The following is a 27,379-nucleotide window of genomic DNA, read 5'->3' as shown; positions in this document are numbered from 1 at the left end:
AGGTTGCTGTGAGCTGTGACACCACGGCACTCTACCCAGGGCGATAATGAGACTGTCTCTACAAAAAAAAAAAAAAAAAGTATATATATATATATATCTCCATGGCTTGGCGCTTATACCATAGTGGTTACAACACCGGCCACATGCACCAAGACTGGTGGGTTCAAACCCGGTCCAGGCCAGCTAACCAACAATGGCAACTGCAATAACAAAAAAATAACCAGGCGTTGTGGTGGGTGCCTATAGTTCCAGCTACTTGGGACGCTGAGGCAAGAGAATTGCTTAAGCCCAAGAGTTGGAGCTTGCTGTGAGCTGTGACACCACAGCACTCTACCCAGGGCAACATACTTAGACTCTCTCTCAAAAAAAAGAAAAATTCAAAGACTAGCTATTAAGATTTGTGATTTTATTTATTTGTTTATTTGCAACACAGCCTCACTCTCTCACTATGGGTAGAGTGCTGGGGCATCACAGCTTGCCACTACCTCAAACTCTTGGGCTCAAGCGATCCTCTTACCTCAGCCTCTCATGAGTTAGGACGCCATAGCACATTACAGAGGGCAACAAAGTAAGACTGTCTCAAAAAAAAAAAATAAAGGGCGGCACCTGTGGCTCAGTCGGTAGGGCGCCAGCCCCATATACCAAGGGTGGCGGGTTTAAACCCGGCCCCGGCTGAACTGCAACCAAAAAATAGCTGGGCATTGTGGCAGGCGCCTGTAGTCCCAGCTACTCGGGAGGCTGAGGCAAGAGAATCGCTGAAAGTCCAGGAGTTGGAGGTTGCTGTGAGCTGTGTGATGCCACGGCACTCTACCGAGGGCCATAAAGTGAGACTCTGTCTCTACAAAAAAAAAATAAATAAATAAATAAATAAATAAACAAACAAAGATTTGTGATTTATCCTATTTTTTTTTGAGTCAGAGTCTCACTCTGTTGCCCTAAGTAGAGTGCCATGGCTCACCATCTCTCACAGGAATCTCAAACTCTTGCACTCAAATGGTCCTCTTTCCTCACCCTCCGGAAGGGCTGGGACTACAGCACCCATCTCAGTGCCTGTCTAGGTTTTCTGTTTTTCAATAGAGACAGAGTCTTGCTCTTGCTTAGGCTGGTTTCAAAACACCTGAGCTCAAGCAATCCACACACCTCACCTCCCAGAGTGCTAGGATTGCAGGCATGAACGACCATGCTGGGCCTTATCATATCTATTTCTGTTAGCCTTGTTTTATTTCCCTTATCCTAGTGGTCACAGTTAAAACCTTTATTATGAAAAGGACCTGCTTAGGAAAAGGAGAAAGTAAAAGGAATCCCAGAAGTCTATTGAGTGGAGCAGCCTTAAACAGGAAAAGTCCAGCCTGGAGTTAAGTGGTCTCCTTGGAGAATCATTAGTGGAAGGTCACACGCTGAAGTAGTGAACTGAAGAAAGAGAAACTGCTCCTGGGCAACAGAATTACCTAGGGCAATGGTTCCCTAAGGCTGGTTCACGGACTCTCGCTATCCTATTTAAGTGGTCTTAGGCAGGCAGAAAATGAATAAAATGAAGGCAAGTAGACTAAAGGCCAGGTTTGGGGTCTGTCGCTCTGTGGTTAGGCTGCCAGCCACATACAACGAGGCAGGTTTGGACAACTGCAACCAAAAAATAGCCCGGTGTTGTGGCAGGCACCTGTAGTTCCAGCGACTTTGGAGGCTGAGGCAAGAGAATCGGTTAAGCCCAAGAGCTGGAGGTTGCTGTGAGCTGTGACGCCACAGAACTCTACAAAGGGCGACACAGTGACACTCTATCTCTAAAAAATAAATAAATAAAAACACTGACACTTCCTCAAACAGAATCATTTTTGTACATCTGCATTTATGCTATTATACACATATGTGTACCTGAGGTTCTTATATAATACTTGTGTTTTTTGGTAATTCCCCTCACTAAATATGCTTAAACAATATACATTGTGGTTAATTATCTCAATATTTGTGTGAATGAAAGATATCACTTTCTCCAGGAAGTCTTCTTCGAGTGTCTGTGTAACGAGTGTCCAGGTGTAGTCTCTATGCCTCTATAACAAGCACCGTGGACTGGCCTGTAATATACCATCAACATTTATTTATTTAGACAGAGTCTCACTTTGTTGCCCTCAGTAAAGTGCCATGGCGTCATGGCTTATAGCAACCTCTGACTCTTGGGCTCAAGCAATCCTCTTGCCTCAGCCTCCAAATAGCTGGGACTACAAGTGCCCACCACAACGCCCGGCTATTTTCAGAGGCAAGGGGTCTCACTCTGGCTCAGGGGTCTCAAACCTGTACGCTCAGGCAATCCACCCGCCTCGGCCTCCAAGAGTGCTGGGATTACAGGCATGAGCCACTGCACCGGCCAACACCATTAGTATTAATATTTATTTATTATAAATATATTTATTTATAAATTAATACTTATTTATCTGTTTATTTAATACTTATTCTTCTCCACTAAGCTGAAGTTCCTTGAGGGATTTATAAGTTATGTAAGTTCCAACACTTCATAGTACCTAGCATAAATATTAAATGAAATAAATGTTTATGACCACCTTTGAGTGAGGAAAAAAAGGAAATAGATGTATGATGTTTCAGTACTAAAAACTTCTGCAATAAAACTGGCCTTTTTCAGAAAGCAAATGTGTAGAATCAAAGTAGGTTAAGACACACTTGACATAAAATTTGTAACATTTATTTAGGCAAAAAAAAAGTTCCAAACCAAAAATCTGTACACACAACATTAATACTTAAGTCATGTCCTGATTTAAAATAAAGCATGATTCATGTACAAAATACTCCCCTTCATCTGGCCATAGTGAAAACAGTGCCGTCAGTCCAGATAGTTGAGAGTCTTTGAAATGTACATACATTATACTTTCCAATGAATTTTTTATATCCTAAAATCAGTTAAACTTGTCCATCAGAATTTAAGTAAAAGATAGCTTTTCTAACATTCACAGTCAGTGACAATTTATCAGTGGGAAATCTACAAAAGTCAGGGATTTTCAAAATTTTATTGTTGCGGATTATCTAAGAATATAAATCTTGACATAACATCCTCCCATTTTTAAAAGAAAAAATGCAATAGCCGGGCATTGTGGCGGGCACCTGTAGTCCCAACTGCTCCAGAGGCTGAGGCAAGAGGATCGCCTAAGCTCAGGAGTTGGAGGTTGCTTTGAGATATGACGTCACGGCACTCTACCAAGGGCAATAAAGTGAGACTCTGTCTCTCTAAAAAAAAAATAAATAAATACAGGAAAAAATGCTTTTAACAATTTCCTGCTTTGGCTCAGTGCTTGTAGCACAGTGGTTACAGGGCCAGCCACATACACCAAGGCTGGTGGGTTCAAACACAGCCCAGGCCAACTAAACAACAATTGACAACTGCAACAAAAAATAGCTGGGCGTTGTGGCGGGCGCCTGTAGTCCCAGCTACTTGGGAGGCTGAGGCAAGAGAATCCCTTAAGCCCGAGAGTTTGAGGTTGCTGTGAGCTGTGACAACACAGCACTCTACCGAGGGCAACATAGAGACTCTGTCTCAAAAAAATTTTTTTTTCTTGTTTTTCTTAAAGTATCTCAGTTTTCATTAGCTAAGTAGTTTCTTCCAATCTGATTAAAACTATGTTAAAAGAACCCAATTTGAACAGTTTTCTCAAAATCCAAATTAAGCATATACTATTAATAAACTAGATTTACAATTTTCCATAAAATAATTTTGATTAATTTAGATTTCTAAAACATTCTTAATAGCCATTCTGTGTGGCTTATTAGCTGTAAAGCTAAGCTGTACTATCCAAAAGAGCTTTACTTCATTCAGAAAATGAGAAACAGCAGTGGTCTTTGCATATTTTACCCAAAAAAGGGAAAAATAGGCAGAGAAAAGCTCTTTCTGAGGTTACCAGTTAACACACTAGGTTAAGATTTAGAAACCAAAAGAACTCACAATTAGATGTGTACCATTTCATGCAAATCTATGAAATACTAAATAAGATGAAGCAATGTCTCATTTAAAGCATGATGAGAAAATTTTCCTACCATAGTGTTATTTTCATCACTGGACAACAGATGGTTTTATATCTCTAAAGTTTATATCTCTAAATTAGAGATACAAATTTTATATCTCTAAAAACAGTTTATGAGTGTAGACTGAAAATTTAAAATGTGTCAATAATGTAGTGAATGGTAAAGACTAAACATCCCTTATATACAAAAATTATTTGGAACTGCCACAATGGATTTGAGAGGAAAATCAAAAGTTTGCAAACCTCTCTGGAAGCTGTCTCACACCACTATTCTTAAGCCTTAGCAGTATAAAGTCCTCAAATAAGTAACATATAGATAAAACTGGAAGGGCCCACATTAGCTGAAGTATGATACTGTTGCCTATACCTTCAGTTTAATAATACTGTCAATACCACAAAAGCTGTACAATAACCAATGTAAACAGATCATTAGAGGGCCTCCTGCCCTCTACGGTGGGTTCCACAATATATAAAATGGTTAAGTTTGTTTTCCCTGCTACCTCTTTTCAACCTTGGGTATTGCTGCACATTGTTCTATGGGGCGGGGGTTGGGGAGAGCGCAGTTAATGCATTTTAAAATTAGTAAGCCAAATATTTGGTTGATTAATCTATATTAGCACATAAAATAAGTTTACATTAAAATGTGCTCCACAGGGAAAAGAAGATGGCTCAATGCTACCTTAACAAATGGCATAATGAAAAACAGCTAAATTAAAATAAATAGGGAGAAAACAGGCTAACACAAAAGGTCCCATTTGGAAGAGCAACTTCCTAGAAGTGGATATATAGAATTGTTTTAAACACGAATGTTTGAATCTTGGGAAGTTTGCAAATAAAAGATAATCATGAAAGCAAACTCATATATGGCAGCTTTATTCACCTGCACCTCGAGTAATCCACTTGAATAATACTAAATGCCGTGCCCAGCTAGGAGTGAGGATCAACAATAATTAAGGTCAACTCCTAGAACTGTGGGTCTGATATGTTTATTAAAGATCCTGGACTAATTAAGATCAGTAGCCACTGAGTCCTTAGCCAGAGGGTAAACTAACCCCTTGTTACAACTTGATAAACTGTTTCTTTTCAACTGCAAAAAGAAAAAAATAATTTTTTTTAGAGTATAAAGAACACAGCAAAACTTACTTGATGTAAATATGATGTCTTAATTATATTTGCTCTAATTTATTGTTTTACTCAATGATACCAAAATGTATCATTATACTTTAAAAAGTCTAATTTCATTTCCTTTTTATTTTTGTTTTTATACAGAAATTAAGTTTATTATTTTTTCTTCTTTAAAAAAAAAAGAAAAAGAAAAAACCTCATTGAAGAGAAGCTCCTCCCTCTTCCCCTAAAGGTGGGGGACTGTGAAAGATAGCTGGGGAATCGAGTACAAGGGTTCATTTCCTTTTAAAAAAAAAAATTCATTTACTTTTTTTTGAGACAAAGTCTGACTCTGTTGCCTGGCTACAGTGCAGTGGCATGATGATAGCTCACTGCAAACTCAAACTCCTGGACTCAAGTGACCTTCCTGCCTCAGCTTTCCAAGTATCTGGGACTACAAACAGGTCACCATGTCCCTGACTAATTTTTCTATTTTTTTGTAAAAACAGGATCTCACTCTTGCTCAGGCTGGACTCAAACTCCTAACCTCAAGCAATCCTCCTGTCTTGGTCTTCCAAAGCGGTAGGATTGCAGGTATGAGCCACCGTGTGTGGCATAATTTCTCTGAAGTAGATCTAAAATTTTTTTTTTCTTGAGACAGAGTTACCCTGTGTAAAGTGCAATGGCATCACAGCTCATAGCAACTCTTGGGTTTGAGCAATGCTCTTGCCTCAGCCTCCCAAGTAGCTAGGGTTACAGGTGCCCACCATGACACTCAGCTAATTTTTCTATTTTTAGTAGAGATGGGGTCTCACTCTTGCACAGGCTGCTCTTGAGCTCTTGTGGACTGATCTAGTGATGATTTACAATATCTGAGCAGTCCAATGATTGGAGCAATAATGAGTGGTTCAACCCTAATCTAAATTATGCTTGTAACAGCACCTCTATGCCAGTGAAAGGTAACCCTTGAAGGCACAAGAACTGCTACATTCTAGTTTACAATTGCAAAAGGCAGGCCTCCTAGATTCTAACTAGAGAAACTGGCCAGTTATGCCTCATAATTTCAATAAATACATCTAGTATATTTCAGCCAGATTTAAGACTTTCCAGACAATTCTGTGCCTTAATTATATACATAATTTTTGAGAATTATCCCAACCACAAAGGCACTAAATTTTTTATATATTTGGGATGTGATAAGTGATTTCCTTTTTTAAGACTCAGAAATATCTGGTCACTACTGATGCTTAAAGCAGTAAATTTAAATTTGATCTTAAATTTTCTGAGGCTTCACCTATCAAGAAGTGAATCTGAGGGCGGCGCCTGTGGCTCAAGGAGTAGGGCGCCGGTCCCATATGCCAGAGGTGGCGGGTTCAAACCTAGCCCCGGCCAAAATCCAAAAAAAAAAAAAAGAAGTGAATCTGAGTAAATAAGGGATTTACTGTTTTCTGTACATTTTTAGCCATTTCTGAAAATAATTTGTAAAGACAAAAACCTAGTCTTAGCCTATAAGGAATATGTACTTTCGTCTTTAACAGTATAAAACAGAAACTTGAAGCCAAACTTCTCAAATAGGCTTTCCCTTACCTACACTAGATAAAAGACATGGAAATGGTAAACAAACCTATCAACTTTCAAGCTTCTGCAGGCCATTTATTTCATGAATTTAGCCTTAGACATCAAAATTCACAAGAAGGGCAAAAAGAAACTTAAAAGTTTTAAAATATTTTTCTCCAGTTGCGCTTTGTGGTGGTAGTGTCGGGGGTAGGGTGGGGCGGGCTGCAGCGCCAGAGCACAAGCTTGAAAATAACTGGGGCCGCCTGCCTGCACTGTGGGTGGCTCTTTTAACCCCAGCAACACTGGGGGCTGTGGGTGGGCAGAAAAAAAAAAAAAAAGGATTTTTCTATTTCCTTAATCTATGAAAAGTTATCTTATACAAATTCCCAAGCCAAAAAAAAATTCCCAAGCATTAGCCCACAATTTTTTTTTTTTTTTTAAGAGACAGAGTCTCATTTTGTTGCCCTGGATAGAGTGCTGTAGTGTCACAGCTCACAGCAACCTCCAGCTCTTGGGCTTAGGTGATTCTCTTGCCTCAGCCTCCTGAGTAGCTGGGACTACAGGCACCCGCCACAATGCCCGGCTATTTTTTGTTGCAGTTTGGCCGGAGCAGGGTTTGAACCCACTACCCTCAGTATATGGGCTGGCACCCTACTCACTGAGCCATAGGTGCCACCCTTTAAGGTTTTTTTGTTGTTGTTGTTGAGACAGGGTCCCACCCTATGCCCCTGAGCAGAGTGCAGTGGGCGTGGTAGCTCACCACAACCTCAGACTCGGGCTGCGGGCACCCCGCTGCCTCAGCCTCCGGAAGCCGCTGGGATTACAGGCGCTTGCCGCGGCACCCGGCTGGGTTTTTCCATTTTTTTCACGAGTCGGGGTCTCACTGTCGCTCAGGCGAGTCACGAACTCCTGAGCTCAAGCGATTCTCCCTCCTCAGCCTCCCACAGTGCTGGGATTACAGGCGTGAGCCACCACGCCCGGCCCCTTTAAGGTTTTTAATGGTTCTAAATACCTGTTTTCTTTTAGTTTAACTCAGTTTTCACCCCTATGGAGTAACTCCAAAAATTTCAAGTCTGATTACTGTGATAGTGGTATGAAACGTGTGTCAAAGAATGTTATCAGTGTGGTAGTAAACTAGCTCCTTCCTAAATTAAGTTTTGGTGGATAGTCAATATAATTTAAACTTCCCATTTAACATCTCTATTAAAATATTTTGGCCATTTATGGAAAAACTGTAGTCATCTGAGATTGCAGATTGACCTTATTCATAAAATAAAATTTTAAACTTAACAGGAAATTAAGTTTCTTGGTGACTTGCTATCTCCTAACTGCTATTATTGATTTAATGACAACTGATTCTTTACTATACTGTATCAGGTAACTTAAAGGAGAGGTAATTATCTAAAAGATAATCCCTCAAAATTATTTCCTGTTGTACACTGGAAGTAGAATCATTACATATAGCCATTTAACAATAGTCTAATTCTCTTTTCATTTTGGCAGTGAGATGTGGATCTCCTTCTTCAACATGAACATATTAGTAACATGTACATATCATGAACAAAACATTTAACTTTTTATGGCAAAATTTACTATTGTCAATTGTATTTTAACTGAGCAGGTTAACACTATGTTGTAGTCTCTGTTCCACTGAAGGAAAATGACTTCAGAATAGAAGGAAAATGACGGTAAGTTTTAAACAGGGGAAGTTTTTTACAAATTCATATTTTCACAGTATCACATGTAGACTTGGAAAGTTTTTAACACAGAATGCTCTAATATTGTACACTGTGATACTTGGGGAAATTTCTGCAGAGTAACCAGCAGTCTGTGTAGGAAGTAGCAGCCTATGCTTCCAGGCATAAATATGGAGAACAATTTTCTGACCACTGTGGGGTCCAGAAGGATAGCCTATCCCATTTTAAAAATTACCCCATAAAAGCAATTCCCATTCCTTAACAGTTTTTCTTTCTTTCTTTTTTTTTTTTTTTGCAGTTTTTGGCCAGGGCTGGGCTTGAACCCGCCACCTCTGGTATATGGGGTCGGTGCCCTACTCCTTGAGCCACAGGCGCCACCAACAATTTTTCTTTCTAATATATTTTTCTGCCAGCCATCCAGGTTCCTACCAGTGAGTAGCTTCCATGAGGAGTCAAATCTAATTTCCATTCTTTCACACTAAGAAGGACATCTTATAAAAGGGGCACGGACACAGAATAAAGGCATTTGATACAGAAGCAGTATAAAATCTACAACTGAAGCAGTGCCAGAAATCAGGTTGACAGCTTATCTGAAGCTGCAAATTGAATGGAAGGGACTTTGAGATCAGAAAAGTCTGGCCTAAGGGTTCGTGCAAACTTTACCTTAAAACTGTAGAATCTCAAATACAGGTAAGTTCAAACACTGAAAGGTGTGGAAAATTTTCTAAAAGGCAATGATAAAGGAAGAGACCCTTCTTGCCTCATAAGTTAAAAATCACAAGACAAATTAGAGACTGTTCACATGGGCAGTACTGTACATTATTAATTCCAAACTGATCTTATAACTCTTGTCATAGAAACCTCCAAAACATCACAGGGGGTAAAATATTTCAAATGGACCAATCACAAAATGGATGCCCATGATTCAACTATCTAATTACGTATGGCTATCAATTTAGTCTGGCCTGGGACTGCTTTTTAGAGGGAGGAGGCCTCCCATGGCGCACAATATGTTTTTCTAAGCTGTCCAGAATGGCCACAGCAATCTGTTGGACGTGGGGATCAGTATGGTCATGATCTTTGATGTTGTATAAATGCTGCAATCCTCCTTCTTCAATCAGCATGCTGCAATATCTTGAAGCTGAAAGAAAACAGGAGAAACAGCTTTTCTTAAAACAATTATTCCAAACACACACACACAAAATGAGTTCTTAGGAGCTTTTTGTAATTAAATTTTAGTTTTTTTGTTACTGAACACTAAAATGCTACAGCATAATAAATAACTCCATAATACAGCGGTTCTCAACCTGTGGGTTGCGACCCACAGGAACTGTATTAAAGGGCCATGGCATTAGGAAGGTTGAGAACCACTGTTATAATATGTCTACAGTGCAGGCCCACACATAAATAATACACATGCCCTAATCAAACAAAGAAAGAAGGTTCTAACCTGAAGATATACATAGCCTGGAAAAAAATAAAAAGAACTAGAATCACAAGAATTTTTTATATAAATTTTAATAGAATTGGCAGATATATGAGGAATTCCATTCCATGTATATACTATATAGTAGCAAAGTCTCAACTTCTGTAACCATCAAAACAGTGTACATTATATTACATAGATTAATTTTTCGTCCCTTCACCTTTCCCTCATTATTCCCCATTACCTTACCTTTGTCCCAAAATTGCAGGCAGGATAAGTGCTGTCACACCTTTATGCATTTCCTATGCTTCCCTTCTAACTTTATGGCACTCATACTGCACATGCAATTTTTTTTGGAGACAGAGTCTTACTATGTCGTCCTCGGTAGAGTGCCGTGGCGTCACATCTCACAGCAACCTCAAACTCTTGGGCTTAAGTGATTCTCTTGCCTCAGCCTCCCAAGTAGCTGGGACTACAGGCGCCCGCCACAACACCCAGCTATTTTCTGTTGCAGTTGTCATTGTGTTTGGCAGGCACAGGCTGGGTTCAAACTCGTCAGCTCCGGTGTATGTGGCTGATCCCAGAGCCACTGTGCTACGGGCGCTGAGCCTGCACATGCAATTTTTAAAATTTTTTAAATATTTTCTTTGCCTTTTGTATATATTTTTTATTATTATTACTTTTTTTTTGAGACAGAGCCTCAAGCTGTCACCCTGGGTAGAGTGCTGTTGCATCACAGCTCACAGCAACCTCCAACTCCTGGGCTCAAGCGATTCTCCTGCCTCTGCCTCCCAAGTAGCTGGGACCACAGGCGCCCGACACAACGCCTGGCTATTTTTTGGTTGCAGCCGTCATTGTTATTTGGCAGGCCTGGGCTGGATTCGAACCCACCAGCTCAGGTGTATGTGGTTGGTGCCTTAGCTGCTTGAGCCACAGGCGCCAAGCCTATTATTACTTTTTTTTAAGACACAATTTCACTTTGTCTCCCTTAGTAGAGTGCTGTGGTGTCATAGTCCACAGCAACCTCAAACTCTTGGGCTGAAGCGATTCTCTTATCTCAGCCTCCCGAATAGTGGGGACTAACAGGCACCCACCACAACACCCAGCTATTTTTAGAGATGGGGTCTTACTCTGGCTCAGACTGGTCTTGAACCTGTGAGCTCAAGCAATCCACCCACCTCAGCCTCCCAGAGTACTAGGATTATAGGCCTGAGCCACCATGCCCGGCCTATTATTATTACTTTTGAGACAGAGTCTTGTTCTGTCACTCAGGCTAGAATGCCATGGCCTCAGGCAAGCTCACAGCAACCTCAAACTCCTGGGCTCAAGCAATCTTCCTGCCTCAGCCTCCCAAGTAGCTGGGACTACAGGTGTATGCCACCAGGCCACCAAATTTTTCCATTTTTAGCATAGATAGGGTCTCATTCTTGTTCAGGCTGGTCTCAAACGCCTGACTTCAAACAATCCTCCCACCTCAGCCTCCCAAAGTGCTAGAATTATAGGCGAGCCACTGCATCTGGCCTGCCCTTTGTTTTTAAAAATATTTCTTCTTTTACATATTGTGACTTTTAAGGTTTTTCCCTTTGTTTCAGTGATTTTTATTAAAATGTAATTTATACAAAATAAAATAAAACATTTTAAATCTATAGTTTGGTAAGTTCTGCCAAATGCATTCACCTGTATAACCACCAGAACACTCAGGAGAGAGAATATTTTTATCAACTAAAAAATTTCCTTGGTAGCGCCCATAGCTCAGTGGGTAGGCTCCAGCCACATACACCGAGGCTGGCCTCGAACCTGGCATGGCCCAGCTAATACAACAATGACAACTGCAACAACAAAAAAGTAGCCCAGCATTGTGGTGGGCACCTATAGTCCCAGCTACTTGGGAGGATGAGGCAAGAAATCGCTTAAGCACAAGAGTTAAGGTTGCTGTGAGCTGTGACATCATCGCACTCTACCCAGGGTGACAGCTTGAGACTGTGTCTCAAAAAAAATAATAATAATAATGATAGGGTTGTGCCTGTGGCTCAGTGAGTAGGGCGCCAGGCTCATATACTGAAGGTGGCAGGTTCAAACCTGGCCCCGGCCAAACTGCAACAAAAAAATAGCCGGGCGTTGTGGCGGGTGTCTGTAGTCCCAGCTGCTCGGGAGGCTGAGGCAAAAGAATCGCCTAAGCCCAAGAGCTGGAGGTTGCTGTGAGCTGTGACACCACAGCACTCTACCGAGGGTAGTAAAGTGAGACTCTGTCTCTACCAAAAAAATATATATATAGCCAGGCGTGGTGGGCGCCTGTGGTCCCAGCTACTCAGGACGCTAAGGCAAGAGAATCGCCTAAGCCCAAGAGCTGGAGGTTGCTATGAGCTGTGATGCCATGGCACTCTACCGAGGGTGACAAAGTAAGACTCTGTCTCTAAAATAAATAAATAAATAAATAAATAAATAATAAAATAAATAAATAAAAAGTTTCCTTGTACACCTTTGCAGTCAATCTCCCCTCTGGGCCCTCAATCCAACAACCACTATTCCAATTTCTTTCCTGTCTTTTCCTTCCTTCCCCCTTCCCCTCGCTTCTTTCTTTCTTCCATTTTCCTTCTTTTTTTTTTTTTTGAGACAGTCTCACTTTCTTGCCCTCAGTAAAGTGCGGTGGCATCATAGCTCACAGCAACCTTAGACTCCTGGGATCAAGCAATTCTCTTCCCTCAGCCTCCCAAGTAGCTGGAGGTAACTACCATAACGCCCGGCTATTTTTGGAGGCGGGGGTCTCTCTCTAGGTCAGGCTGGTCTCAAACTTGTGAGCTCAGGCAATCTGCCCACCTCAGCCTTCCAGAGTGCTGGGATTACAGGCGTGAGCCATCGTGCCTGGTCTTTTGACAGGGTCTCACTCTGTTGCCCCAGGTAGAGCACAATGGCATCACCATAGCTCACTGCAACCTCAAACTCCTGGGCTTAAGCTAACCTTCACTAGGCTAACTTTTGTTGTTTTTTTGTAGAGACCAAGTGTCTAATGTTGCTTAGGCTGCTTTTAAACTCCTAGCCTCAAGGGATCCTCCTGCCTCAGCCTCCCAGGGTGCTAGGATTACGTGTGGGAGCCACTGCACCCAGCCTTAGAATATGTTCTTGCTTATGTAATTGTTTATTATATCTTCTTCACTTATAATGGCATGCAAATATTTCACTCTATGGATATTTCGACTTTAGTTATCATTTACCTATTGCTAGACCTCTAACTTAAAGTTAGTGTCTATTATAAATAATGTTGGAATAAGTATCTCTGTAAAAAAAAAAGCTTTTCAGTATAATTTTAAAATGAAAAGGGAGACTACTGACTCAGCGCCTGTGGCTCAAGCAGCTAGGGCACCAGCCATATACACCTGAGCTGGCGGGTTCAAATCCAGCCTGGGCCCGCCAAACAATGATGGCTGCAACCAAAAAAATAGCTGGGTGTTGTGGTGGGCGCCTGTAGTCCCAGCTACTCGGGAGGCTAAGGCAAGAGAACTGCTTAAGCCCAGGAGTTTGAGGTTGCTGTGAGCTGTGATGCCACGGCACTCTACCCAGGGTGACAGCTTGAGGCTCTGTCTCAAAAAAAAGAAAAGAAAAGGGAGACTACCTAAATGTTCATCAATAGGTAAGTGGTTACATAAATTAGTGATAAATTCATTTAATTCAATTAATTTAATTTAATTTAATTCATTTAATAAGTGTATAGCTATGTGCTATGGCTGAATTGTGTCCCATGAAAAGGTATATATTACAGTTTCCCGGTATCTCAAAATGTGATCTTATTTGAAAATAAGGGTCATTGCTGATGTAATTTTTAAAGTTAAAAATGAGCACATTAAGATGGCTCCTCATAGGACTGGCATCCTTTATGAAACGAAAATATTTGGACACAGAAAAAAGATACACACAAGGAAGACAATGTCAAATACACAGGGAGAAGGTGGTCTTCTGACTTGAGTGATACATTTATCGTCAAGGAATTCCAAGGATAAGAGACAAACACCAGAAAGCTAGCAGAGGCAAGAAAGGATTCTCCATTAGAGACATCAAAGAGAACATGGCCCTACTGACACGCTGATGTCAGATATCTGGCATCCACAAACTGAGACAATAAATTTATGTTGTTTGAAACCCCCCAGTTTGGCTGGGTGGTTAGGGTGCCAGACACATGCACCGGGGCTCACAGGTTCGAACCCAGCCTAGACCTGCTGAAAACAATGACAACTAAAACAAAAAAAATAGCCAGGCATTGTGGTGGGCGCCTGTAGTCCCAGCTACTTGGGAGGCTGAGGCAAGAGAATCGCTTAAGCCCAAGAGTTGGAGGTTGCTGTGAGCTGTGACACCACGGTACTCTACCAAGGGCGACACAGTGAAACTCTGTCTCAAAATAAATAAATAAATAAATTAATTAATTAAATAAAAAAGGAAATCACCCAGTTTGTGGTATTTTGGTTACAGTTGGCCTAGCAAACTGACATCCTATAATAAAGATTATGTGATTATTACAAATTATGCTAAAAAAATTATAAAATATTAAAGATGCTCATTAAAATGTGTGAAATAGATACCAATATTATTCCCTTTTAACAGATGCGGACACTAAGGCCCAGGTTTAATATGAGGGACACTCTGAAAGCTTTGAGATACACAAAAATTAAGAAATGTAGGCCAAGATGCCTCTAATCCTAGCAGTCTGGGAGGCTGAGGCAGGTGGACTGCTTGAGCTTAGGGGTTTGACACCAGCCTTAGCAAGAGTGAGACCCCCATCTCTACTAAAAATAGAAAAATCTGGGGTGGCGCCTGTGGCTCAGTGAGCAGGGCGCCGGCCCCATATACCGAGGGTGGCGGGTTCAAACCCAGCCCCGGCCAAACTGCAACAAAAAAGATAGCCGGGCGTTGTGGCGGGAGGGGTCAGGTTCAAGCCCGCCACCCTCAGTACATAGGACCAGCACCCTACCCACTGAACCACAGGGCGCCGCCCTCTTAAATTTTTTTTGAGACAGTCTCTCTCTGTTGCCCCAGGCTAGAGTGCTGTGGCATTATAGTTCACCTCAACCTAAAACTCCTTGAGCTCAAGAGATCTTCTTGCTTCAGCCTCCTGAGTAGCTGGGACAACAGGCGTGGGCTTCCCCAAAACTTTTGGTAGGCATACTGTTGTATACCATGGAGCAGTAACAGTCTTTTGTTCCTCCAGAAAAAGTTCCTACATGACTGCTTTTGGAGAAGAAAGTTGCCACACTTCACTTTTGTTAGTAGATTTTCATTGGGGAAAAAATCTACACTGCTGACTGTCACTTTTTCTTTGGATCAAACTGGTAAATCCAGGTTTCATCACTAGTAATTATGTTAGAAACAAGTGTAGACTTGCCTGCATCCAATCTGACTAGCATTTTTTTTTTAGAGACAGAGTCTTACTTTGTCACCCTTGGTAAAGTGCTGTGGCATCACAGCTCACAGCAACCTCCGGCTCTTGGGCTTAGGCGATTCTCATGCCTCAGTATCCCGAGTAGCTGGGATTACAGGCACCCACCACAACACCCGGCTATTTTTTTTTGTTGCAGTTTGACCGGGGCTGGGTTTGAACCAACCACCCTTGGTTTATGGGGCCAGTGCCCTACTCACTGAGCCACAGGTGCTGCCCACCTCTTCTAAATTTTTGAAACCACTGAAAGATTGTCATGTGGGAAGAAGTAAAGTCCCCAAAAAGCCTACTGCAAATGCTGAAGGCTTCAAGACTCCTTTAACACACTTTCTTTTTTATGAGACAGAGTCTCACTATATCGCCTTCAGCAGCGTGCCATGGCGCCACAGCTCATAGCTGAGCTCAAACTGTCAGGCTCAAGACATTCTCTTGCCTCATCCTCCCAAGTAGCTGGGACTACCAGCACCCACCACAAGACCCAGCTATTTTTGTTGCAGTTGTCATTGTTGTTTAGCTGGCCCAGGCAGGGTTCAAACCTGCCACCCTCGGTATATGTGGCTGGCGCCATAACCACTGTGCTACAGGAACCAAGCCTTGTGCACATTATTTTAAATATTGTATTAACATAAAAATTATATTCAGGGTTAAAATCTAAGCTATCTGGTTAAGAAAAAAATGAAAAAAATTATCTTCAGTCTATACGTATAAAGTGTATATAAAACATAAAAGAATTTTGTGTTTAGACTTGGGTCTCATCCTCAAGATTATATCATTATGTATATTCGAATATGCCAAAATCCCCCCCAATCAAAATCTCAAACATTTCTAGTCCCAAGAATGCTGCATAAAGGATAAAAAGACAATCAACCTGCATCTATCTCTCTCCCTTTTTTATTTTTTTTGAGACAATCTTTCTGTGTTACCTAGGTTAGAGTGCCACAGCGTCAGCCTAGCTCACAGCATCCTCAAATTCCTGAACTCAAGCACCTGTGACTCAGTGAGTTGGGCGCCGGCCCCAAATACTGAGGGTGGTGGGTTCGAATCCGGCTCCAGCCAAAGTGCAACAAGAAAAATAGCCGGGCGTCTGGCAGGCACCTGTAGTCCCAGCTACTTGGGAGGCTGAAGCAAAAGAATCGCCTAAGCCCAAGAGCTGGAAGTTGCTGTGAGCTGTGACACCATAGCACTCTACTGAGGGTGACAAAGTGAGACTCTCTAAAAATAATTTAAAAAAAATTTTTTTTTTTCTATTTTTAGTAGAGATGGAGGTCTCGATTTTGTTCAGGCTGGTCTGTAACTTCTGAACTTCCACCTTGGCCTCCCAGAGTGTAGATTACTGGCGTAAGATACTGTGCCCGGCCTCAACCTGTACCTCTTAATTATTAAAAGCCAAAGCAGCATTAAGACATTTTAATACAAGCAGAAATAAATTCCATTAAATTGAATTTAAATATAAGCAAAATAAGCCCAGAAAGCAAAGTGGCAACTACCAAAGTAGTAAAATATTCTAGCATTTCCCAAATTATAGGGAACTTTAGAATAAGTCCTTCGGGTCTCTTATTCCAAAGGGTAAATATGAAAAAACACTGATACCTAAAAGTAATCACAAGGGTGGCACCTGTGCTCAGTGGGTAGGGCGCCGGCTCCATATACTAAGAGTGGTGGGTTTGAACCTGGCCCCAGACGAACTGTAACAAAAAAATAGCTGGGTGTTGTGGTGTGTGCCTGTAGTTCCAGCTACTTGGGAGTCTGAGGCAAGAGAATTGCATAAGCCCAAGAGCTGGAGGTTGCTGTGAGCTGTGACGCCAAGGCACTCTACTGAGGGCGATAAAGTGAGATTCTGTCTCTAAAAAAAGAAAGAAAAATAGAAGTAATCACAAAAATAAACACTTATGTGAAAATGACTATTATCTTCTACTGAGCAGTGAAAGGTCCATTTCTTGAATTATGAGGAAAAAAGCCTAGGGAGGCTGGGTAAATGATGACATAGAATCTTGTTAAGAAAGTAATCCTAGTACTCTGGGAGGCCAAGGTGGGTGGATTGCCTGAGCTCATGAGTTCGAGACCAGCCAGAGCAAAAAGCAAGACCCCACCCCCACTCCCACCCCATCTCTACTAAAAATAGAAAAAACTGAGGCAAGGGGATGGCTTTGGCCCAGGAGTTGGAGGTTGCTGTGAGCTATGAAGACACCATGGCACTCTACCCAGGGCGACAGCTTGAGATTCTGTTAAAAAAAAAAAAACAAAAAACTGTGGTGCCTGTGGCTCAAAGGAGTACAGTGCAGGCCCCATATACCGGAGGTAGCAGGTTCAAACCTAGCCCTGGCCAAAAACTGCAAAAAAAAAAAAAAAAAAAAAAAACAGGCTCAGCACCCATAACACGGTGGTTACAGTGCCAGCCACATACACAAAGGCTGGCAGGTTCGAATCCTGCCTGGGCCTGCTAAACAATAATGACAACTGCAATAAAAAAATGGCTGGGCATTGTAGTGGGCACCTGTAGTCCCAGCTACTTGGGAGGCTGAGGCAAGAGAATCTCTTGAGCCTAACAATTTGAGGTTGCTGTGAGCTGTGATGCCATTGCATTCTACCAAAGGCGACATAGTAAGACTCTGTCTCAAATAAAACAAAACAAAATAAAACTAGGAAGTTCAGGGCGGCGCCTGTGGCTCAGTGAGTAGGGCGCTGGCCCCATATACCGAGGGTGGCGGGTTCAAACCCAGCCCCAGCCAAACTGCAACAAAATAATAGTCAGGCGTTGTGACAGGTGCCTATAGTCCCAGCTACTCGGGAGGCTGAGGCAAGAGAATAACCTAAGCCCAAGAGCTGGAGGTTGCTGTGAGCTGTGATGCCCCAGCACTCTACTGAGTGCAACAACATGAGACTCTGTCTCTAAAACCAAACAAAATTTAAAAAAAAAACCCAAACTAGGAAGTTCGGGCAGGTGTGGTGGCTCACAGCTATAATCCTAGCACTTTGGGAGGCTGAGGTGGTTGGATTGCTTGAGCTCAGGAGTTTGAGAACAGCCTGAGCAAGAGAGACCCCATCTCTACTAAAAATAGGGGGAAAAAATAGCCTGGCATTGTGGCAGGTACCTGTAATCCTAGCTACTGAGGAGGCTGAGGCAGGAGGATTGCTTGAGCTCAGGAGTTTGAGATTGCTGTGAGCTGTGACACGGGCACTCTACCCAGGGTGACAGAGTCAGACTCTGTCTCAAAAAACAAACAAAAAATAAAAACTTAGGGAATTCTCAGAACCTATAGGTTTAAAAGTTTTAGAGCAGGGCGGCACCTGCGGCTCAGTGAGTAGGGCGCCGGCCCCATATGCCGAGGGTGGTGGGTTCAAACCCAGCCCTGGTCAAACTGCAACAAAAAAATAGCTGAGTGTTGTGGTGGGCGCCTATAGTCCCAGCTGCTCGGGAGGCTGAGGCAAGAGAATCGCGTAAGCCCAAGAGCTGGAGGTTGCCGTGAGCCATGTGACGCCACAGCACTCTACCAGAGGGCGGTACAGTGAGACTCTGTCTCTACAAAAAAAAAAAAATAATAAAAATAAAAGTTTTAGAGCAGAGACAGTTTAATGTAGCTAAAGAGGCAATCTTATATTTTTTTAATGAACAACTCTGTTTATGGGTAATTTAGTAGGAGGAGCCAAAGAAGCCTCCAGGTGGGAGTTGAGGTGGATACAAAGCAGTTTTCTCTGTGACATTCCATTCTCTAAACATATCCCCTCTATCTGACATACGAGGACTTATTGCTGAGTTGTGTTTTTGTGGTAGCACGCAGTTTTCTCTTCTCTTTTTTTGAGACATGGTCTTACTCTGCTTCCCAGGCTAGAGTGTGGTGGCATCATCATAGGTCACAGCAACCTCAACTTCCTGGGTTCAAGCAATCCTTATGCCTCAGCCTCTTGAATAGCTGGGACTACAGGCATGTGCCACCACAACTAATTTTTTTTTTTTTTTTTTTTGAGACAGAGCCTCAAGCTGTCACCCTGGGTAGAGTGCCATGGCATCACAGCTCACAGCAACCTCCAACTCCGGGGCTTAAGCAATTCTCTTGCCTCAGCCTCCCAAGTAGCTGGGACTACAGGCGCCTGCCACAACGCCCGGCTATTTTTTGGTGGTAGTTGTCATTGTTGTTTGGCCGGCCCGGGCTGGATTCGAACCCACCACCTCAGGTGTATGTGGCTGGTGCCGTAGCTGCTTGAGCTACAGGCGCTGAGCCATTACCACAAGTAATTTTATTTTTTATTTTTTCAGTAAAAATGGGGTCTCACTCTTGCTCAGGCTAGTCTTGCACTCCTGAGCTCAGGTGATCCTGCCGCCTGAGCCTCCCAGAGTGCTAGGGTTACAGGTGTGAGCCAACATGCCCAGCCTAATTTTTCTTATTTTTGTAGAGACGGGATCAACTTACTCTTGCTCAGACAGTGCACTTAGTTTTCATCAAAGAATGTAAGAAATAATCTCACAGAATATTACTGCCATTGCTATAAGTACATTGCTAAAAATAACTCTCACATCTCCTATACAAGGGCCTTTATAATATATCCCCTATTAAGGTAGCATATAAGAAATTTAATTAGTTCGGGTGAAGTGGCTTCATGTCTATACTCCTAGCACTCTGAAAAGCCAAGGTAGGTGGATTGCCTGAGCTCATGAGTTCGAGATCAGCCTGAGCAAGAGTAAGACCCCGTCTGAATTCCTGAGCTCAAGCAATCCACCTAGGCCTTCTAGAGTGTTAGGATTACAGGAGTGAGCCAATGCATCCGGCCTTGTATCATGACCTTTAAAAACGAGTGATATGGAACCTGATTTTAATGCTTTGCTTCTCTAGAGACTGTGGGTGCACAGAGTGACATCTTAGACAACAGGTGAAAATTTGGCACTGTTTTTATTCAACAAACACACTCACTCGTAGGCTCTTAATCTTTAAATTCAGTGAGGTTAGAACAGTGTCCCATTGACCATTGTTATTCAGTATCTAGTATTGTCAAGCTCATTCTCAAAGAAGGCATTTGATTTTTAACTAAGAATTCTCATTTTATCTTTAATAGTCAGTGTCTTTAAATACAATTTAGACATGGCTTTCTTGTGAAAGAATTTCATTTAGAAAAGAAAAACATTGTTCTCTTTTGTGGTACGTACGATTCTTGCTGCAGACATGTTGCATGGCCCAAACTGCCCATAGCTGAACTCCTGGTGTTGTGAAACAGCCAAGTAATGGGAAAAATGGATTAAAGGACCTAAAGGTTCAAAAGAAAAGAATCAGAGTTATATCCCATATTTAGCAATACTACTAAAGCAGTGATTCTTTTTTTTTATTTTTTTATTTTTGGTTTTTTTGGCCGGGGCTAGGTTTGAACCCACCACCTCCGGCATATGGGACCGGCGCCCTACTCCTTGAGCCACAGGCGCCGCCTAAAGCAGTGATTCTTAAACTTTTTATTTTCAAAATCTCATCCTGTTGGATCTAAACTTATATCTAAATATAAGTGGGCTACAGATCATCTTTTCTTTATCTTAGCCATTTCAGAAAAGATAGCACTCAGACATCTCTCAGTATAGAAGATGAAGGTGATTAGAACATGGTACTAAAAGAGAAAATAAAATGTTCAGAAGCTACATTTGAAGACTAAGTAGAAGTAGACATTGGTTTAGAAAGTAGGAAATAGAGAAGTTAGATGACAGCTAACTGATAGAACACCATGAATTAGTCTTTCTATTTCTACTGTTTTAAACAGTAAAAATTAGTCTTTCCATTTCTTTTTTTGTTTGTTTTGTTTTTGTTGCTGTGGCATCATAGCTAACAGCAACCTCCAGCTCTTGGGCTAGGGTGATTCTCTTGCAGCAGCCTCCTGAGTATCTGGGACTACAGGTGCCCTCCACAACACCCGGCTATTTTTGTCGCAGTTGCCAACTGCTGTTTTAGCTGGCCGGGGCCAGGTTCGAACCCATCACCCTCAGTATATGGGGATGGCGCCCTACCCACTGAGCCACAGGCGCTGCCCTAGTCTTTCCATCTCTACTGTTATAAACAGATGTGGGTAGAACATAAATTGGAGAAGTCAAAAATGTTGGCCATATCAACATCTATAAAGCAAACAAAAATAAGCTGTAATGAAATTAATTGTACAGCAACCTGAATTATATCAGGTAACTAATAACTTGGCTATCAAGTTACCTAATTGTCATCAACAGAGATAGGCATTCAGTATGTACTTTGATAAATAATTACAAACTGTTTTCCCTTGCCGGGCATTGTGGCTCACTCCTATAATCCCACCCCTCTGAGAGACTGAGGCGGTGGATCACTTGAGCTCATGGGTTTGAGGCCAGCCTCAGCTAGAGCAAGACCCTGTCTCTAACAATAACTAGGCATGCTGGCGGGTGCCTGTAGTCCCAGCTACATGAGAGGCTGGAGAATCACTTGAGCCTACGAGTTTGAGGTTGCTGTGAGCTATGACGCCACCATGGCACTCTGGGGGTGGGGTGGGGGGTAGAACCAGGGGACCACAAAGTAAGACTCTGTCTCAAAAAAACCCAAAAAACTGGGGCAGCGCCTGTGGCTCAAAGGGGTAGGGCTCCAGCCCCATATGCCGGAGGTGGCGGGTTCAAACTCAGCCCCCGCCAAAAACTGAAAAAAAAAAAAAATTCTCTGGCGGCACCTGTGGCTCAGTCGGAAAGTAGTTAAGAATACTATGGAGGGCGGCGCCTTGGCTCAGTCGGTAGGGCGCCGGCCCCATATACGGAGGGTAGCGGGTTCAAACCCGGCCCCAGCCAAACTGCAACCAAAAAATAGCCGGGCGTTGTGGCGGGCACCTATAGTCCCAGCTGCTCGGGAGGCTGAGGCAAGAGAATCGCTTGGGCCCAGGAGTTGGAGGTTGCTGTGAGCTGTGTGAGGCCACGGCACTCTACCGAGGGCCATAAAGTGAGACTCTGTCTCTACAAAAAAAAAGAAATTCTCATTCCAGCACCAAAGCAGATAGCTTACCTAATAAAATCACTTAAAAAAAAGAAAAAAAACTGTTGGTTCGGCACCTGTTGCTCAGTGTTTGAGTGCTGGCCACATACACCAGAGCTGGTGGGCTCGAAACTGGCCCACGCCTGCAAACAACAATGACAACTACAACATAAAAATGAAAAAAAATAGCCAGGTGTTGTGGTGGGCACCTGTAGTGCCAGCTACTTGGGAGGCTGAGGCAAAAGAACCGGTTAAGCCCAACAGTTTGAGGTTGCTATGAGCTGGGAAATCACAGCACTCTACTGAGGGCAACATAGTGACACTGTCTCAAAAAAAAAAAATAATAATAATAAAAAAAACTGTTTCCCCAAATGAATCTAGTGCTAACTTCTAGTTTCTTCAATGTATTACCCTGATTTAGACCTCCTTGCATTGATACATTATTTTCTCTTCCTAAAATCTCCTGGCCTCTAATTAATTACCTTTCAAAACTCAGCTCACGGGTGGCGCCTGTGGCTCAAAGGAGTAGGGCACCAGTCCCATATGCCAGAGGTGGCGGGTTCAAACCCAGCCCTGGCCAAAAACTGTAAAAAAAAAAAAAACTCAGCTCACCATTCCATTCCTCTGGAAGCTTTTTACCATTTTCCAGCATGGATATAAGGACTCTCACTTTAAATTTCATATTGTATGTATATCTAGGCTAATAGCGAATTATATCTGATTCACTGTTTTTGTATCTGGCACAGGATCTCATTATGTTGCCCAGAATAAGAGCAGGCTGGAGTTCAGTGGTACAATTATAGCTTACTGTAACTTCTAACTTCTATGCTTAAGCAATCCTCTCACCTCAGCCTCCTAAGTACCCACCAAATCCAGCTAATTATCTTTATTTTCTTTTTAGCCAGAATGTCACTTTATTGCCTTGGGTAGAGTGCCTTGGTATCATTGTAACTCACAGCAACCTCAAACTCTTTGGCTCAAATGATCCTCTTACCTCAGCCTCCCAAGTAGCTGGGACTACAGGTGCCCACCACAATACCTGGTTAGTTTTTTTATTTTCTTTCTTTTTTTTTTTTTTTTATTTTTTTGAGACAGAGTCTCACTGTATTGCCCTTGGTAGATTGCCGTTGTGTCATAGCTCACAGCAACCTCAAACTCTTGGGCTTAAGTGATTCTCTTGTCTCAGCCTCCCAAGTAGCTGGGAATACAGGCACCTGCCACAACGCCCAGCTATTTTTTGGTTGTAGTTGTCATTGTTGTTTGGCAAACCCAGGCTAGATTTGAACCTGCCAGCTCTGGTGTATGTGGCTGGCGCCGTAGCCGCTGAGCTACAGGCACCGAGCCAAGTTTTTTTATTTTCAGTAGAGACAGGGTCTTGCTCTTGCTCAGGCTGGTCTTGAACTCTTTTTGGTTTTTTTTTTTTTTTTTTTTTTTTGGCCAGGGCTGGGTTTGAACCCACCACCTCTGGCATATGGGACCAGCGCCCTACTCCTTGAGCCACAGGCGCCGCCCCTGGTCTTGAACTCTTGCCTCCAGCAATCTTCCTGTCTCAGCCTCTCAAAGTGCTGAGATTACAGGTATGAGCCACCACGCTGGTGTCTCATACACATTTGAACTTCATTAGGACGTAAGATTCTTGTGGGCAGACACCATGTCTTGTTCACCTTTGAATTTCAACAGAAGGCCAGGTGTGGCGGCTCATGCCTATCATTCTAGAACTTTGGGAGGCTGAGGCAGGAAGATCCCTTGAAGCCAAGAGCTCAAGATCAGCCTAAGCAACACAGCCAGATCCCATTTGTACAAAAAAATAAAAAAATTAGCCAATGTAGTGGTGTGCCCTGTAGTAACAGCTACTTGGGAGGCTGAGGCAGGCAGATTGTTTGGGCCCAGTCATTGAGCCATGAGGATACCACTGCACTCTAGCCCAGTCAGCAAGAATGAGACACTGTCATGGGGGAAACAATTTTTAGAATAAAGAACAAATCCCTGGCACTTGGGACTCTTATCTTCAATAAATGTGAAATGAAGGAAGAAAGGATGAAGGATAGGTGGCAGAAAGAAGTAAAAATACTTTGCTACTTTGAAAGCCATTACTAAGATAGATGCAAGACAGAAAACTTATACGTCCAGTAGAAGTGATCTCTAGGCGAGCAAAATTACTAAGTTTCTGGTTTAATGTTCATTACTATGTTAATTACCTGTATGCTACCATCTCACACTCTGGAGTTGGCCATTTCAAAATAGCTGAATGCTGGAAGACACAAAACATATAAGAAAGGATTACAGTATTTATTTAGCATTGCATAATTTATTACATTCTGAGGCTCTATAGTTTAACTACTATGAATGTTATTTGTCTATATGCTTCCAGAAACACCAAATAACCCTACCAAATCATCTAGGAGAGAATTCCTCTGGCTACGACTCAATGTCCAAGCTTGTTCACCTCTTGATATTAAATGGGCAATAATTCCAGCTGCAAAGTAACTGACTTCTACTTCAACACTGTGTAGGAGACTACTGATGTGGTCTATGAAATCCTTCCACATTAATTCAGAATGCAATTCTTGTACTTCAGCTATATTATTCTGGAAAAAAAAGAAATATAAAAGTTAAATGAGTATACCTCCACTTCACCCTGTCCCAGAGACGTGGGGGAAGGGAAGTGTTAAAAAAAAAAAAGAAAAAGAAAAAAAATCAAAGTTAAATCTAAAGTAATGGCTAAGAGAACTGTTTTCAGACCCTAGACAACAGGCAATGCATAAAGATGAGAGTAAAGTATTAATATTTCTCTGATAAAAAGTGGGCGGTGCCTATGGCTCAGTGAGTAGGGCAATGGCCCCATATACCGAGGGTGGTGGGTTTGAACCTGGCCCCTGCCAAACTGCAACAACAATAAAAAATAGCCAGGCATTGTGGTGGGCACCTATAGTCTCAGTTTCTTGGGAGGCTAAGGCAAGAGAATCGCCTAAGCCCAAGAGCTGGAGGTTGTTGTGAGCTGTGACCCCAAGGCACTCTACCGAGGATGACTCTGTCTCTAAAAAAATTCTCTGAGAAAAAGTATTCAAATGGGGGCTGGTCACGGGGCTCATACCTGTAATCCTAGCACTCTGGGAGGCCGAGGCAGGAGTTCCGAGACCAGCCTGAACTAGAATGAGACCTTGTCTCTAAAAATAGCCAGGCGTTATAGCAGGCACCTGTAGTCCCAGCTACTCAGGAGGCTAAGGTAAGAGAATCACTTGAGCCCAAGAATTTAAAGTTGCTGTGAGCTATGACTCCACAGCACTCTACCCAGGGCAATGTGATATGACTCCATCCCAGGGCAATGGAATGAGACTCTGCCTCAAAAGAAAAAAAAGAGTATTCAAATGGGGACAGTTTTCAGACCGCAATGAGGGGGAACCTAAAGAGAGCATCATGGTGGTTTTGTTTTGAGATAGTCTCACTGTGTCACCCAGGGTAGAATGCTGTGGCTTCACAGCTCACAGCAACCTCAAACTCTTGGGCTTAGGCGACTCTCTTGCCTCAGCCTCCTAAGTACCTGGGGCTACAGGCACCTGCCACAATGCCCAGCTTGTTTCGTTTTATTTTTGAGACAGAGTATCACTAGAGCGCCATGGTGGCATCATACCTCACAGCAACCTCGAACACTTGGGCTTAAGCAATTTTCTTGCCTCAGCCTCCTAAGTATCTGGGACTACAGGCGCCCGCCACAACACCTGGCTATTTTGTTGTTGTTTGGGAGAGCCCATATAACCTGTACGGGGTCTCATGAAATCTTTGACTGGGTAATAAAAATGGGATAAAACTCCATGAGGCTAGGCTACTACTAGAAAGTAGTATATGAACAAATCCCAAAGTCAAATAGGGCTAGAAATAGTTCACATATCCAGCAGCCAGCATGAAGAGATCTCATTATAAGCAAAGCATTTAATAGTAGTAGAGCTAAATTATATATTAGCCAAGAGCAACTTGATCTGTAAGTAACTGCATATAAGAAAACTATTAAAATCCAGCAGTCACCAATATAAATTTTTTTTCTTTTTTTCTTAAACCCATCTAATGATGCTAGAAACCAATGTAAATTTTATAAGGACTGGCACTCAAGTCAAAAATTACCAGACATACAAAGGGGTAGGAAAATATGATCCGCAACTAGGAGAAAAAAATCAATCAACAGAAACGACAGAGATAAGGAATTAACAGCCAATGACCTAAAACAGCTATTATAGTTGGGTGCAGTGGCTCATGCCTATAATCCTAGAACTCTCGGAGGCCGAGATGGGTGGATTACTTGAGCTCAGGAGTTTCAAAGTAGACTGAGCAAGAGTGAGACCCCATCTTTAAGAAAATAACCTGGCGTTACAGCAGGCACCTATAGTCCCAGTACTCAGGAGGCTGGGGCAAGAGGACTCTTTAAGAGTTTGAGGTTGCGGTGGCGCTTGTGGCTCAACAGAGTAGGGCGCCAGCCCCATATTCCGGAGGTGGTGGGTTCAAACCCAGCCCCGTCCAAAAAAAAAAAAAAAAACTGCAAAAAATAAAAAATAAAATAAAAAGAGTTTGAGGTTGCTGTGAGCTATGTCGCCATGGCACTCTGCTGAGGGGTACAAAGTGAGAGTCTGTCTCAAAAATAAGTACATAAATAAATCAGCTATTATAAATACTATAAATGTGACTCAGGATAAAATAAAAACATAGGCTTGGTGCCTGTGGCTCAAGCAGCTAAGGCGCCAGCCACATACACCTGAGATCATGGGTTCAAATCCAGCCCGGGCCCACCAAACAACAATGACGGCTGCAACCAAAAAATAGCCAGGTGTTGTGGCAGGCACCTGTAGTCCCAGCTACTTGGGAGGCGGAGGCAAAAGAATCGATTAAGCCCAAGACTTGAGGTTGCTGTGAGCTGTGACTCCACAGCACTCTACCCAGGGCGACAGCTTGAGACTCTGTCTTAAAAAAAAAAAAGACCTAAATGTTAACGTCTAGAAAAATAAACCCTAGTATCTGAAATGCAAAATATACTGGATGAGATTAACAGTAGATGAGAAACCACAGGGCGAAAAAATCAACGAACTAAAAAAGAAAAACAGAAGTAGAAAAGAATCCAGGGTTGGAGCCTGGGTCACAGTGGTTAGGGCACCAGCCATATACACTGAGGCTGGTGAGTTCGAACCTAGCCACAGCCAGCTAAA

General features: G+C 42.5%; 2 protein-coding genes, 1 long non-coding RNA gene and 1 other non-coding gene across 4 annotated transcripts in view; 2 read left to right on the top strand and 2 right to left on the bottom strand.

Annotated features, from left to right (window-relative positions):
* GPX7 (glutathione peroxidase 7) overlaps window positions 1–27,379 on the bottom strand; it is a 263,667-nt gene that overhangs the window by 5,756 nt on the left and 230,532 nt on the right. The window lies entirely within an intron of this gene.
* Window positions 2,559–7,825, top strand: LOC128575151 (uncharacterized). The gene is made up of 2 exons (XR_008376934.1): window positions 2,559–7,367; window positions 7,675–7,825. It is a non-coding gene; the product is annotated as an uncharacterized LOC128575151 (long non-coding RNA).
* LOC128575721 (small nucleolar RNA SNORA76) lies at window positions 6,866–6,988 on the top strand. Its single transcript, XR_008377131.1, has one exon. It is a non-coding gene; the product is annotated as a small nucleolar RNA SNORA76 (small nucleolar RNA).
* The window catches only part of ZYG11B (zyg-11 family member B, cell cycle regulator), a 91,505-nt gene continuing 72,100 nt past the window's right edge, over window positions 7,975–27,379 (bottom strand). The window contains exons 11-14 of the mRNA XM_053576517.1: window positions 24,578–24,775; window positions 24,386–24,438; window positions 20,372–20,469; window positions 7,975–9,521 (exon numbers count right to left, since the gene is read on the bottom strand). Of these exons, the coding sequence (XP_053432492.1) occupies window positions 9,331–9,521; window positions 20,372–20,469; window positions 24,386–24,438; window positions 24,578–24,775 (540 nt within the window). The 3' untranslated portion in view covers window positions 7,975–9,330. The remainder of the gene's footprint in view (window positions 9,522–20,371; window positions 20,470–24,385; window positions 24,439–24,577; window positions 24,776–27,379) is intronic.

Source organism: Nycticebus coucang, chromosome 22, assembly GCF_027406575.1.
Source record: "Nycticebus coucang isolate mNycCou1 chromosome 22, mNycCou1.pri, whole genome shotgun sequence".
Taxonomy (NCBI): domain Eukaryota; kingdom Metazoa; phylum Chordata; class Mammalia; order Primates; family Lorisidae; genus Nycticebus; species Nycticebus coucang.
This window is presented reverse-complemented; position numbering and strand designations above follow the sequence as displayed.